At 46.0% G+C, this 14,956-nt stretch overlaps 1 protein-coding gene across 3 annotated transcripts in view; it reads left to right on the top strand.

Moving 5' to 3' along the window:
* Positions 1-14,485, top strand: part of GSDME (gasdermin E) — a 59,672-nt gene extending 45,187 nt beyond the window's left edge. For all 3 annotated transcript variants that reach the window (XM_003896189.5, XM_003896188.3, XM_009203216.4), the window contains exons 6-10: positions 2,755-2,919; positions 4,935-5,062; positions 6,830-7,022; positions 10,099-10,172; positions 13,617-14,485. In XM_003896189.5, the coding sequence (XP_003896238.1) occupies positions 2,755-2,919; positions 4,935-5,062; positions 6,830-7,022; positions 10,099-10,172; positions 13,617-13,847 (791 nt within the window). In that variant the 3' untranslated portion in view covers positions 13,848-14,485. The remainder of the gene's footprint in view (positions 1-2,754; positions 2,920-4,934; positions 5,063-6,829; positions 7,023-10,098; positions 10,173-13,616) is intronic.
* The last annotated feature ends 471 nt before the right edge of the window (positions 14,486-14,956 follow it).

Raw genomic sequence — 14,956 nt, 5'->3', positions numbered from 1 at the left:
ACATTTCTCCACCACTGTCCCTCAAACCTAGCGTAAAAGTACTCAGCTTTAACTATTTCTTCACATGTTCATTTCTTATGAAGGCTTCCATGTCATGTAAAACTGCTATTCAGTAAACTTGCATGCTTTTCTCGATTTTTTTTTTTTTTTGAGACAGAGTTGCACTCTTGTTGCCCAGGCTGGAGTACAATGGCACGATCTTGGCTCACTGCAACCTCTGCCTTCTGGGTTCAAGCGCTTCTCCTGCCTCAGCCTCCCGAGTAGCTGGGATTACAGGCGCCCACCACGCCAGTTAATTTTGTATTTTTAGTAAAGATGGGTTTTCTCCATGTTAGTCAGGCTGGTCTCGAACTCCCAACCTCAGGTGATCCGCCTGCCTCGGGCTCCCAGTGTTGGGATTATAGGTGTGAGCCACCGTGCCTGGCCTCTCTTGTTAATCTGTCTTTTGTGATAGCGACCTCAGTCTTGAACCTAGGGTGAGCAGAAGGGAAGACGTTTTTCCTCCCCTCCACCCGCTGGCCACTCTGGCCTCAGCCCTGGTCAACCCATCCCCACTCTTAACCACACTCATCGTCAAGGGCTGGTTTGTAGTCCTTTGTATCTGTGGCTGTGAGCACAGGGCCTGGTATAGGGGATTTTAAAGATTTACATTGTTGCATATTTGCTGGCTGGCTGGGGATGGATAGATGAAAAGAATGAATGAATTGGTAGCGTCCTCAGGAGCTGTGCATGGATGAAGGTGAGAGTGTGGTTGGCGCTGTGGATTCTTAAAATGCCAGTTGGTTCCACATTATTTTGGGGACCTGGCAGGGCTTCTGGCAGAATTTGAGGCTGTGTGAATGGTCAAGGCTCCTGCCCTCAGGGAACAAAGTTATGACTTAGGTGCTGGTTCACACTCTGCACCCCAGTGGCTAAGTGCAAAGTGTGGAGGAGCAGGGGCACCCTGAATGCTGGTGAGTGTGGGCCAGTTGGGTAAAGCCAGGGATTGTTTTCTTTGTCTTTAGATGGCCATTCTTCTTTTCTTTTCCATTCTATCTTTATGAGCATCATTAATGCCCACAAGCAAATGAAAATATGTGCTAATACTCATGCCTTCTACATTTCAGCAAATACGGTGCCCTGCCACATTTTTATTCCATAGCCTTTGCTTACGTACACAAGTTAGTAAATAGAATCATATAGAAAACCCTAATTCTTGAGCTCACTTACTGTTTCTGCTTAGTAAGGACATACTAAATTACATTTTTATCTACACCTTAGATACCTTAGCTGGGTTCTCAAATTTGGAAGTGTTTGAGAAAACATTTCTTTGCTTTTTTTTTTTTTTTTTTTTTTGAGACAGGGTCTCGCTCTGTTGCCCAGGCTGGAGTGTGGTGGTGCGATCTTGGCTCACTGCAACCTCCGCCTCCAGGCCTCAAGGGATCCTCCTACCTTAGCCTCCAGAGTAGCTAGGATTACAGGCGTGCGTGACCATGCCCAGCTTATTTTAAATTTTTTTGTAGAGACGGGGTCTCGCTATGTTGCTGCTCTCAAACTCCTGAGCTCAAGCAGTCTGCCTGCCTCAGCCTCCCAAAGTGTTGGCATTACAGGCATGAGCCACCATGCCTGGCCCTTTTTATTATTTAAAAAACTTTATTGCCTAGAGCGGTGGCTCACACCTGTAATCCCAGCACTTTGGGAGGCTAAGGCAGGTGGATCACTTGAGGTCAGCCTGGCCAACATGGTGAAACCCCGTCTCTACTAAAAATACAAAAATTAGCCAGGTGTGGTGGCAGGCGCCTATAATACCAGCTACTCGGGAGAGTGAGAGGAGAATCGCTTGGACCCAGGAAACGGAGATTGTAGTAAGCCGAGATTGCACCACTGCACTCCAGCCTGGATGACAGAGCAAGACTCCTCAAAAAAACAAAAAACCACCAAAACAAAAAAACCTTTTTATTATGGACATTTCCCACATGTTCAAAAGTAGAGATAATAAGGTAGTGAGCTCCCATGTGCCCACCATCCAGCTTCAGTGACTAGGGCAATTCATGTTTTAGCCATAACTTCACCATCTCCTTCCTCTCCTGCTGGATTATTTTGAAGCAAATCCTAGGCATTATATTGTTTCATCTATAAATATTTTAGTACCTTGAAATATGGCTTTTGAAAAAAAGACTAGTTTTGCCTTCATAGATTCATAGAGAATGTATTCTTTTGTGTGTGCCATTTTTCACTCAACATGTTTGTGAAATTCATTCATATAACTGCAGACATCAGTATTTCATTTTTTATTGCTGTGTATTATTCCATGTATTAATACAGAAACACTGATTTCTTAAAAACATACTCATATAACTACTTGGCCACCTAAATGTATTGGCAATAATTTTTAAATATGATCAGTGTTCAGATTTTCCTAGTTGTTTTATGCATGTCAGGTTTCATTTGTCTGTTTAGAATCAGTTTGTTCAAATCAGGATAAAATAATATTTCCAATGTTTTAAGGATTGCATCTGGCCTGTTCACAGACTATATATTAGGGAGCTTTATGTAAGAACAGCCATTTCTCTATTTGTTGGAAGTGGCTGGGCTTTTGATCAAGCAACATAGTGTGTGTAGGGATCGAGTTTTATGGGGAAGATGGATGGGTCTTCTGCTCCACTCTAAGTTAGGTCTAAGATGTGCCATCAAGGCTGGGCTGACCCTGTCCAGACTTGTTGGCACATCTTAGACTCAACTTTACGTAACTTGTCCTCTTCTTCTGCACTACAGAATTCTGCCTTCTCCGAGGGAAACAAGGTGGCTTCGAGAACAAGAGGAGAATCGACTCTGTCTACCTGGACCCCCTGGTCTTTCGAGAGTTTGCATTCATAGACATGCCAGATGCTGCGCATGGGGTATCTTCCCAGGATGGACCATTAAGTGTTTTAAAGCAAGGTATTGCTAGTAGGGCAGGAGTGGACAGTTGAGGGCCCACTGAGCTCTGTATCCCAAGAGGTGGTTTGGCCTTCAGCATCAGTGACCCCTCAGTGACTCACAGAAAACATGAGAAGAGAGGTGATGCCACCGAGGCCCAGTCCACTTGGCAGGACTCACCTCGGTTGGATCTTAGGGAGCCCCAGGTTGTGGGTGCTGTATTTTAGGAAGGGAGGGGAGAATGACCCTCCACGGGGCAGGGGTTGGAGACTGAGGTAGTCAGGGTCTTGGCATTTTTCTTTCATTGTAAGCACAGAAGCCCTGTTGACTACTAAGAATAGCTCATTAGCTGTGAGGATGGAGAACCCAAGTTTTGCATCTGTTTTATTATATTCTGGGCTTCATTGTCAAGACAAGCAACGCTTTGTCAGCCTTGCAAAATGCTCTCTTGGAGGCTCTTTATCCACATGGCATGGGCTGCATGGCGCCAAAGAGGAAGAGGGGCCATGCCCAGGATGTGCCTGCAGCAATTCCTTTTGCTTCTCACAGCATATGGTGCTTTAGAAAGCTGGTTTCTTTTGTGGGGGGTGTGGGGGCGCAGCGTATAGGAGGAGATAGGCAAGGAAAAGGGGACACAAATAGGTGAGAGCTTAGCACAAAGAGCTAGGAACCGCTCAGGTTAGGGTTAGGGTTAGGGTCGCTCTGGCTTGGAGGGTAAGCACAGAAGCCCTGGTGACTACATCCGTGGAGCTTTGATGAGTCCCAAACCAGGGGATGCTTTTGTAGCAAAAATGTCAATATTTGAAGAAAAGACAACAAAGGCCCAATTTTAACATGAGGCTTTCCTATCCTGGCTTCCTTGAGATGGATAAGTGGGTGCAATTTTCAGCTGCCACTTAAAGGATTTTGTCATTGTGGGTTAGAACCACAGCACAGTGGCCCTACAGCCACTGGGAGCAGAAGGCAGTCCCGTGCTGCAGCTTCCTTCTGTCCTGCCCACAGGCCCACCCTTTGAGTTGGCCTTTCTGGTCAGCCAGGGTGCAGTGGGAGCTGGATGTGCCAGGCAGAAGGAGGGTGGGGGCTGCCTGGTCTTTGTACCCTCAGAGACTGGACCGACCAGGACAGCTTCTGTCTTCAGGCTGGGACTGGCAAAGACATAGTTGTTTGTATAGCAGAGTTTTGAAATATGTTGGTTACTGACGTTCTGTGTTCCTCTGTGTGGGGCTTTATACAACTGCTAGTTGGAATTCTCCATCCTCATGGGTGGTACACTGATGTATTAGTGTGCATCCCTGCATATGAAACCTTTAAAAATAAAATCTCCAGTAGACTTAATTTACAGGAAGCTTGAGTATCTTAACCCCCCCCCGCCAAAAAAAAAAAAAAAAAAAAACACCAAAAAAAGAAGAAAGGAAAAGAGATTCTAAGGAGAGAGGCCCCTAGGCATCCTGCAGAGGCAAGAGCTTTGGGGACTCAGTGCTCAGCTTGAGGACTTGTGAAGAAGCACAGGATAGAAAAAGAATAGCTGTGCTTGCGATGAAAATAGGGTGCCAGCCCTTTTAAAAGTGGGCATTAAATATTAAAGGATAGAAAATCTGCAATGTACTACAAGAAAGGACATGAAAAATAATGTATTTTGGAATTTGTATGGCTCTAAAGCATTGTAAAAGCACTGACTTATGTTTAGTAATTCAGCTTTGATAATTTACTTCCAGAGAAATCATGCTAAAGAGGAATTTAAATGACTTTTCCAGAAAATAATTGATTAGACTTAATGTTTAGTGAGTCATCAAAGAAGAGTGAAGCTTGAAATACAAAACTGGGCTTCCCTCTCTCTCTCTCCTCCCTCCGTTTGGTTATTGAAAAATATGCAGGGTGGTGTGTAACTTGATGTTTATTTCTGAGTTCCATGACTGGCAATGCAGCTGGGAATATGCATGAAAGAACTGATGATTAGCTATAAAAAGCAGGAACTGCTGTCCGATGTCGTGAGATGTGCATCGTGGTCATGAGACTTGGGTGTGCTTTCTTTTCAGTGACCCCGCTCCTGGAGAGGAATTTCCATCCCTTTGTGGAGCTGCCTGAGCCACAACAGACAGCTTTGAGTGACATCTTCCAGGCAGTCCTGTTTGATGATGAACTACTCATGGTCCTGGAACCAGTGGTGAGCCCCGGGACATCTCAAGGCAGTGTTTTCACCAGGGTTTTCTGGAACAGGGGATGGGCTAGACCTCCTGGGGCAAGGCGTTGAGGCAGGATGGAATTGTGTTAAAGGTTCCCCGACCTCCTTTTCTCCCTACAGCTGTCTCTTTTCTGACTCTTGGGTCCTGCGTTTTCTAAGTGCAGACAGGTAGTTGGCCTCAGGGGTAGAGGGAGGTAGGTGTTAGTTTCCTAGGGCTGCCTCAACAAAACTGAGGGCTTAAAAAACCAGCAATTTATTCTCATCGTTTTGGAGCCTGAAAGTCCAAAATCTAGGTGTCTGCAGGGCCACACTTCCCCCAGAGGATCTAGGAGAGGATTCTGCCTTGTCTCCTCCAGCTGCAGATGGCTCCTAGTGTTCTTGGCTTCAGGCAGCAGCACTCCAGCCTCTGCTCTGTCTCCACATGGGCTTCCCCTCTGTGTGTTTCTGTGTCTTCTCCTTTACTGTCTGTTATAAAGACACCATCATTGGATTTAGGGTCCATCCTAATCTAGGATGATCTCATTTGGATTTCCTTACTTTAATTACATCTGCAAAGACTAAGGTTCCCGGTAACATATGCTGGGGGCCGCTACTCAGACCACTGCAGGGGGTCGTGTGGTAGAATCTAGCAAGTCAACCTGTTTCATTTAGAACAGAGAAATAGGCTTTTGCACTGTTCTGTTTTGCAGCAGAAGGATATCCGGGGAGGTCAGATTCCTTAAGTCAACTCTTAGTTGTGCAAATGCTGAGAGCCACACAAGCTGCCAACCCTCCAGCCACCCAGATTCTGCGTCCTCCCTTTCTTAAGGCTGAGGCTTTATAAACCTGATTTTGACTCTAGTTTTGTTTTTTGTTCTTTTGTTTTTCTATTCTATTATGCAGGGAGTTTGAAGAACTGATTTAATGCTTTATGGTTTCCAGGGGAGTGTTCATATTATTTTTCCTTCTTGAAATGAGATTGTGCCGAAAGAGCCTGGGTATCAGTGATGGAACCTGTTACTGAAACAGCCCCACGGACCAGGATATTTGCATTCTAGAGGGTGGGGAGCTCAGTTCCAGGGAGAACAGTTTCAAAAAGCCCACTGACTTCTACTTCCGAAAATAACTTCTTCCAAGAGCAAAATGTCAGGCCAGCACCCTGTGGAGAGAGCCTCAGCTACCCTGTCAGATGCTGGAGAAGCAAGCTGTCTGGATGGTGGCGAGGGTGGGGTCCAGCTTTCAGATGACCGGCTCTGGACACCAAGGCTGTGGGTGGTGCAGAATTGGCAGGGTGGTCCTAGCTAACTGGCTCTCCAGCAGGATCGCCTCACTACACAGCAGGCCCTGTGGGGGCAGACGCAGCTGCCCAGTGCCCGGTGGGAACGTGGCCGGGGGCTGGAGCGCCTAGCTTCACACTTGAGAACCAAGACAGGACAATGCTTATACATCGCCCTCCCCAGTTGTGTGTGTAACCACTTGTTTCTGGTCCCTGGCACTACCTGACAGACCCTGCCCTAGAAGGTTCTAGGCCACAGTTCCAGCAAGTACGCCCCCCACCCTCGCGAGCCAGGTTCAGCTTACTGTCCCTTCAGTGAAATGTAGCCCCACGGATGAGCAATTTCAGAATGTAGAGAAGAGCTGCGGGTGGTACTTTCCTTGGGGGACGGGTGTAAGGGCCGGGGCTTGTGTGTGCTGTGAGGAGAGGCCCCCGCTGTGGCGCTTGATCTCCAGCTGTCATGACCATCCCCCTTCTTCTCCCCTGCCCTACAGTGTGATGACCTGGTCAGCGGCCTCTCGCCCCCAATGGCGGTGCTGGGGGAGCTGAAGCTCCAGCAGCAGCAAGACCTTGAGGCCTTCCTGCAGCTAGTGGGGTGCAGCTTACAGGGTGGGTGTCCAGGCCCCGAGGACACAGGCAGCAAGCAGCTCTTTATGACAGCCTACTTCCTGGTCAGTGCCCTCTCAGGTAAGGAGAAAAGGAGAAAATAAGAAAATGAAAGAAATGGCTGCTGCTGGCTTTAAAATGCTTTGCCTACTATCTATGCTCCTGGGGACACAGGGTGGTAACTGTGGAAGATTTGGTACATACAGGTCTCTCCCTTCCGGGACAGGGAGGATAAGAGGCAGGAGGCTGATGGGAAACCACAGACTCGAGAGCCTTTCCATCCAGCACAAGCCTCCCCACTCTCCCGGAGGGCCCTTCTCCCTCCTCCCCCAGGGAAGGCCACAGTGGGTGACCCCTTGCCAACAAAAGCAAGCATCTCCCTGACAGGCTGTGGTTCACACTGGAGTCCCAGCAGAGCTGAGTGGCAGCGGCTTTCATTTGGTAACTGCTCTCCTCGAGCATTTCAGTCCTTCTGATCTTCTTTGCAAACTTGTTATTCCCCACCCAGCGTGCCCCTGTCTGGGGAAAGGGGGCCACAGAGAGCATCCAACCATCCAATGTACTAGGCTGGGAGGCAGAGCTGTGGCTGGGCCCAGATCCATAGCTTCTGCACTGGTCCTGAAATGGCCTCCCAAGGGAGCAGTCATCTAGTTACTGTGGAACAATCTCTGCCACCTCTGTACCACTCCCATCCGGAACCTGCTATGCCAGAGCGCCTGTCAGGAGATGGGCATCCTTCACAAGGAAGCTGGGCTTCCTGTTCCCTCTCAGAAAAGCCAGTTGTGGCAAACCAGTCTCCACAGCTTCCCTTCATGGTGACACTAGTCAGGACACTTGGTTTCTGATACATTCAGGGTTCCTCCCCAGCACCACACAGAAACAGACCCAGTAATCTTCAGTTTTTAAAGAATTCATATACCCCATTACTTACTGCAGCATTTCTATCAATAGGCTGGATCAGTGATGCCAAGTAGGTAACACAGGGCCAGCATCATGAATGCACCACAGTCCCCTTCTACTTGAGCCTAGACACAGCATCAAATTCTCTGCAACTGGCTGGGTGTCGTGGCACACATCTGCAATCCTAGCGTTTTGGGAGGCTGAGGTAGGAGGATCGCTTGAGCCCAGGAATTCGAGACCAGCCTAGGCAACATGGCAAGACCTCATCTGTACAAAAGATAAATTAGCCAGGCAGGGTGGTGTGTATCTCTGTAGTCCCAGCTACTTGAGAGGCTGTGGAGGATCGCTTGAGCCCAGGAATTCAAGGCTGCAGTGAACTATGATCATGCCACTGCAGTCCAACTTGAAAAAAAATCTCTGCAAGTTTGCACACAGGCAGCAGGCTACTCAGTTGACACATGATATGAGACTGACTTGCTGTTTCTGAATTGGAAACTCAAAGGTAGTGAAATCTTTAGGTGCAGCTGGCAGTCTCTAAATTTTTCAACCAATCCTGCCCTTTTTTATTTCTCTGAACTGTGATCTCATTTGTATGTCAGTCCCAGCGGAGGCCAGGCTGGCATAGAGCCCTTCCATTTGTGCTTTTGCTAATCCTCAGCCCTTCTGAGTTGATTTTTTTTCCCTCTTAGTATAATCTTCTCTCCTTAGAAACCGAGGAAAGTGCTAGAATAGAAAATAGGGTGGTCTTAGGTCCTCACATCAGTTTCTGGCTAATAGCTGTTTTTAGCACTTCAGTCCCACATGTGACCTGTTTCCTGGGAAGCTTCCGCCACCACTTCGTAACCTAAAGCAAGTCAAAAGGTCTGAACTCCTTGGACCGTATTTGTAAAACAGAATTGGTATATGGAAGAGCAATCAAAATAATTTCAGTTCAAGAAACATTTAACAAGCTTAGACTATGTTTTAGGCACTGCTAGGTAAATATCAAATCTTGGCCCTCCAGGAAATCAGAGTCAAGTAGTAAAATTGGTGGGTAAGCTTGGTAACTTAGATGCTGTTCTTTCATTCCTGTGCACCTAGCACCTAGTGTACCATGCTCAAGATAACGGCTAAATGAGTAATATGGGACTCAGGTATTTCCAAGAATAAGGGATGAGGATGATGGCTACCTGGGTCCCCGGAGCCATCCTAGAAAGTGAAGGCAGGGCAGCAAATGGCAGATGAGATGGCTGGGGACAGAGGCTCAGCTGGATACGCTAGGCCACATAGCTTTCCGTCTTCATCTTCCTGCTTTGGGGTAAGAGACTACTTGAGAAACTGTGGATTTTCTCTTCAGACAAATGCACACGCATTTTGAATACCACATTAGGTTCTCTGGCAGGAGCATCCCCCTAGGTGCTGCCCCACACCCTTAGTAGCCTACACTCTCTCTTGAGAATGAGCCATGGTCCATTGTACCCTCTGGGTCACACCTCAACAACACATTGCCTTTTTTAGGCTGCTAATACATGGTGGGAACAACTGAGTTCCTAACCAGACCCTCAGCTTCCTGATTCAGCAGGTGACTCATTCTTTTTTGCCTTTTCAGCTCAAAGCTTCTACCCCCAAGGGATTGTGGTCCTTTTAGGAACTCTGGGAGGTGTTTAATATCCACTTTGAGTAACACTGACCTGGTATTCCATTCCCTGGGGCTTGGCAAGGGCCCTTCTGGTGCAGCCCCTAGCCTGGCACAGCTCTGCTCCAACCTTTCTACTGTTGCCAGACTGCATTTTCCTCCCCAAAATGATTGGTGACAGGGATAGAGCCCTTTATAGTTTACACAGTACTCTGACATATGCAAAAACAAAACAACTATGTAAATGAGGAAACTGAAGCTCATAGAGGTGTACCTGAGGCTACAGCCTGAAAGCACGGAGGGGCTCAAATGTCACTCTTCTGTCACCAGATGGCAGGGTCTACTTTTCCATGCTGATTCCTTTCTTTCCCCCAGTCTGGGCAGTTCTTTCCATTTGGTAAATCGAATGTCAAGGAGTATCCTCTGTGGAATGCAGAGCTGGCAGCTGGGTTCCTACATCTGTTTTCTACAAGGTCTTTGCTGCCCATTTAGCACCGTTCATTCACTTACTCAACAACTGCTGAGTACCTCCCCTGCCTGGCTGGTGGGAAAGTACTAATAAGTTAGGTGCCATCCAGGGGCTGGCTCTGTTCCCATGGACTTGTTTTTTTGGACTGTGACTGTGATTTTTGTCTCCTGCAGAAATGCCAGATAATGCAGCAGCTCTGCTGGGCACTTGCTGCAAACTCCAGATCATTCCCACACTGTGCCACTTGGTAAGTAACCTCCCAGATGGGACCTTAGAATGGATGGGAATGGGGAAATGATGAGGGGGTAGACATCCAACAGCCGATAAAACACCTCTAGCACTTCTCATCCACAACAGCTCTTCAAGATAGATTAAATAACTATTGCTATTAACCCCACTTTTATACACATCCCACCCCCTGGGAAGACAGACCCAGAGGGAAATGATTTGTCCAAATAACTTGTTAGCAGGTCCAGGACTCCATCCTTGTCTTTAGACTCCAAATCTTATACTTTTCCCATTGTTTGGAGAGAATTTTGGCCAAGGTTTGGTGTTACATTACAATAAAGGGGCCTGACACCATATTATTTGCAATGGCAGTTTTGTGCTGAGACTGGTTTGATTGAGCTGTGCAGCAGATTCGCCAGGGAGGTATCCAGGACTGATCTGTCCCAGCGAGACATAGCTTCTTTCATCCACTTTTAGGAGTATCGTTAGCTTGGTGCCCTCTGGAAATATTATAAGAGCATGAGTTAGGTAATGATGAGCTTAGCCCTAGAGAGTTAAGGTTAAGCTTTTCCTTTTTCAATTATAGATTGAGCCATTAGTAGAAAGAACCACCAATAGGTTGCCCTGAAGCCACCCTGATGGGGTAGCTAGTCTTGTGTAGCTTTTGCAGATGTTGCTCAGCCTGGGGCAGAGGACCTGAGCACACATGGTCTGACTATTTTAAGGCCTAATTACTAAAGTCCAAGGCCAACCTGCTACGTTGGCCCAAAGGATCATCTCTCAGAGCTCTGCTATCAGATCTGGGAAGCAGGTATTGGGGCAGACTGCCTAGATAGGACCCTGACATTTGGTACACATCTACTCTGGGAACACCGAGTAATGTGGTTGGTGCCTTTGTGCATAACAAAGACATCAGAAGACTATGCGGCATGGCATCATTCCAAGGAGCAAATCAGGTATCACTCACAACTGAAAGCTTCCACAGGCCCAGAGGAACCTGCATTCTTGTACACTGACTGCAAAAATGGAAGTACTTGAAAATGTGCCAGCATGTGTGTCCTGGGCCAGCTGAGGGTAAAGGCTGGTGGCACAGTCTGGTTATGGAAACAATACATGTCATTATTCTAATTGTACGCAGTGACGAGCAAAACAACAGCTCTGCTCTCAGATCTCAGCTCCTCTTGCAGCAACTGAGTGCTCAGCATTTACTAAGTTAGTCCTTCCTAAGTATTTACAGACTCATCAACTGCAACTGAAGCAGGTAAAAAAGAAAATCCTGCCAAGCCCATGTTATCTAACCCCTTCTCTGACAAACTCACACCTAGCTGTCCTCCTCCCTGCAGATCAGCTCTAGGACATTTGTGTTACCCCCCAAGTTCTGCTCTGTTGGTGTTTCAAGAGCAGCAGCCAGAACACATTTGGAGTTCGGAATGGAAGGTATTCTGCTTCTGCACATTCTGCCTTTTGGCAGCTGCTCAACATAGTCAAAGACCTTCCTGGGTGTCTTCACATACCTCCCCTCAGATTTGCAATAGCTCTATTTAAGACATCAAGGTGTCTGCCTCCTCAAGGAATTTCAGTGTCATATTTCTTTAAGGGATTTACTTAAAACAGGGCACAAAATCTATCTGCAGCCCTGTCTTTTCTTGTCTAGTAGCCAGGGTAACTTTGAGAGGCTTTCTGAAGGGCTTTTGGGAGTACAGTGCCAGATACATTAACACATTTCCAAGAACTGGTGAAAGGGTGAGTTAGAATCAATAGCGAATGTTAACTTCACTCCACCACCCTCTGGGTCACTGTTACCCCCTTATACCTACAAATGCCTGTGGGCAAAGGGGGTGGTAGATATTTAGAGAAGAAAGCTGGATGCTGCGCAGCTGTCATCCGCCAGGTGTAAGGACAGGGAGCCTGCAATGCTGTTGACAGTCTCCAGCCTGCACCAGTGGGGCTCCTCCTCAAATCACTGGGGTGTGATGCTGTGCTTACAGAGCAGGTCTAATCTACTCTCTAAAGCACAATCAGTAGTTTGCAGTCTGAGCCTAATGGTAACGTTAAGCCTGTGGTTACATTGTGTGAGTTGTATTTGGCAAATCTACAAGGTTCGTGAGGCTGATTTTGATAATAAACACACAAGTACTTTTACATTCCAGTGAGTGCTACCCTTCAGTCACCTGGACAAGCTGCACGACTTTCAGGATAGTCACCACTGCTCAGGACATTTCTGGAATGTTTTCTTTTGGATTCCCTTCAGATTTCTTAAAATTCAGGCATATTTTCTAGGCTTATTTCATTTTTAATTTGAAATTTTACTACTTATATTATAATCAGATCTTGAATGCCTGTTTCAAAATGAAATCTACTGGCAAATTTTTAATTGCTGAAGATTTTCTTAAAAGTATTACAGGCATGGATCAAGACCCTAAAAGCAAATCAAATATTTCAAGTATGTGCTGAGCAGGTGGAACTAGAGCAGCATCCAAAGTGACCTCGGTGAAGAACACATTGAGTGTCTGCGTCATAGGCACGGCAGACGAGGTCCCTGCTCTCACGAGCAGCTTAGGGTTAAATAAGGGAAGGTGACTAAGTTTATGGATACAACATAATGGAGTAACATAAGGCTGAGTTCTGGGGTTGGGGGTAGATCGATGGAAAGGGATTGGGAAAGGCCCTCGATGTGGCATTTCAGCTGACAACTGAGTGACGAGAAAGGGAGATCAATAGGGAAGTTTGGAAGAAGGAATAGCAAGGGAAAAGGTTCTTGAGGCAGGAAGGATAATTATAAACTATGGTACCTACCTTTGAGGAGTTCATGCAAATATATAAGAAGTTCTGATATCTTCAGTGAATCAGAAACTTGGCATACTGCATATATGAGCAAAGTACATTCTGACGTTTCTAATGTACTGGAGTTAATGGAACTAGTAGAAAGTTCGGAGAGTAGGGATTCAGACAGAGGACACCAGGCAAACGGGATAGAATCAGGCCTGAATCAAATATATCATGTTACACCTCAAGGGTTTTCCTGCTGTATTTGGGTAATTTAAAAAACGACATAGTTGGCCAGGCGTGGTGGCTCATGTCTGTAATCCCAGCACTTTGGGAGGCCAAGGCGGGCGGATCACCTGAGGTCAGGAGATTGAGACCAGCCTGGCCAACATGGTGAAACCCGTCTCTACTAAAAATACAAAAATTAGCTGGGCGTGGTAGCGCGCCTGTAGTTCCAGCTACTTGGGAGGCTGAGGCAAAAGAATCGCTTAAACCCGGGAGGTAGAGGTTGCAGTGAGCCGAGATTGTGCCACTGCACTCCAGCCTGGATGACAGAGGAAGACTCTGTCTCAAAAAAAAAAAAAAAAAAAAAAGACATAGTTTTTTTCCCCCAGAATTACCTACAAGTGCATTACTATCCAATGTGGATTTTTAAAGAACATTTTTAAAGTGAATTTGTTTAAATATGTCATTTCAGCTTCGTGTTCTGTCTGATGATGGAGTATCTGATCTTGAAGACCCAACCCTGGCTCCCCTGAAAGATACAGAAAGGTTTGGGATCGTGCAGCGCTTGTTTGCCTCAGCTGACATTAGCCTGGAGAGACTGAAGTCATCTGTGAAAGCTGTCATTCTGAAGGACTCTAAAGTCTTCCCACTACTTTGTATAGCCCTGAATGGACTCTGTGCTTTAGGCAGAGAACATTCATGATGTCATATGTGAACTAGAAGTACGTGTTATTGGCCAAGGCTGAGTATTTTTCAGAATTGTTAAAGGTCACATGCACGTTAAAAGTTGACCAATGAAATGAATTTACAAAACAGTTTAAGAAGTGGTGACATTTTGCACACCAGGTACTCTTTAAACAGTTTTCCTTATCAGGGGCCCTCCTGTGCTGGTGAGCCAGCATCTGAGTTAGGTTCCAGCACCTGAAGAGCTGGGAGGGCTGAGAATTCTTAGCATACATTCAGACTTTTTTTCTGCACAATAAGTCCATCTGTCACTTGCATTCCACTTTCTTTGTTATACAGAAAGAGTCTGACCCTTTAATCCAAAAGTTCTTTTTACATTGTGACTGCTGTGGGAAGGCAATTTCTCTACACACAGGAGGCTGCGTTTTGGATGTGATGTATGCTATTTGATGACTGAAAATGAAAATGAACTGTAAATGCTCCTAGAGTATATTCTTCTGCTAAACAAAATTAAACTTTAAAAAATCTAATAGTAACACACCCCTGCTTGGGACCCTAGCTATATGCATTTTATGTGACCTTGCCATGCTCTGGTGAACATACTATTTCTATGTCTAGCACATGTTGATTTCCTATTAAAGAAAACTTTGAACTGTGTCTATTTTGCTTTTTATTCTGTTTTGATGTTCTTCTATAAATAGCTTGGACTGGATCCCTGATTCCATAGACAGGATCTGAGCCACTGGGGATGAGGGGTAGCAGTTGTTGGAAACATATTATACAGCACCTACTTTTTCCCTGCAATATCATCCACTTATTCCCTTTCTTCCCTTCAGATTTTAATGTTAACAAGGAAGAATAAAACAAATAATCCTTTTGTCACCACTACTAAAAATGAGACTCTTTATGGAAATGCTTATATGTTGGGGGAGAGGCTATAAAGTGGCACATGGTGGCAGCAACTATACAGAAATGAACTTTATATACAAACTGGAAAGGAATATGCAAAAGTGAAAGCAATTGTGCTAAAATGGTGGCACTATACTGCCTTTTGTCTGATTTTCTGAAATAAGTAAAAAGAACAAACTGCAAACGAAGGTGTAATATGAATCTACTTGTGTAAAAAGA

Source organism: Papio anubis, chromosome 4 (genome assembly GCF_008728515.1).
Source record: "Papio anubis isolate 15944 chromosome 4, Panubis1.0, whole genome shotgun sequence".
In the NCBI taxonomy this organism is placed as follows: domain Eukaryota; kingdom Metazoa; phylum Chordata; class Mammalia; order Primates; family Cercopithecidae; genus Papio; species Papio anubis.
The sequence above is the reverse complement of the archived record's forward strand: the minus strand, read 5'-3'. Positions and strand labels throughout refer to the sequence as shown.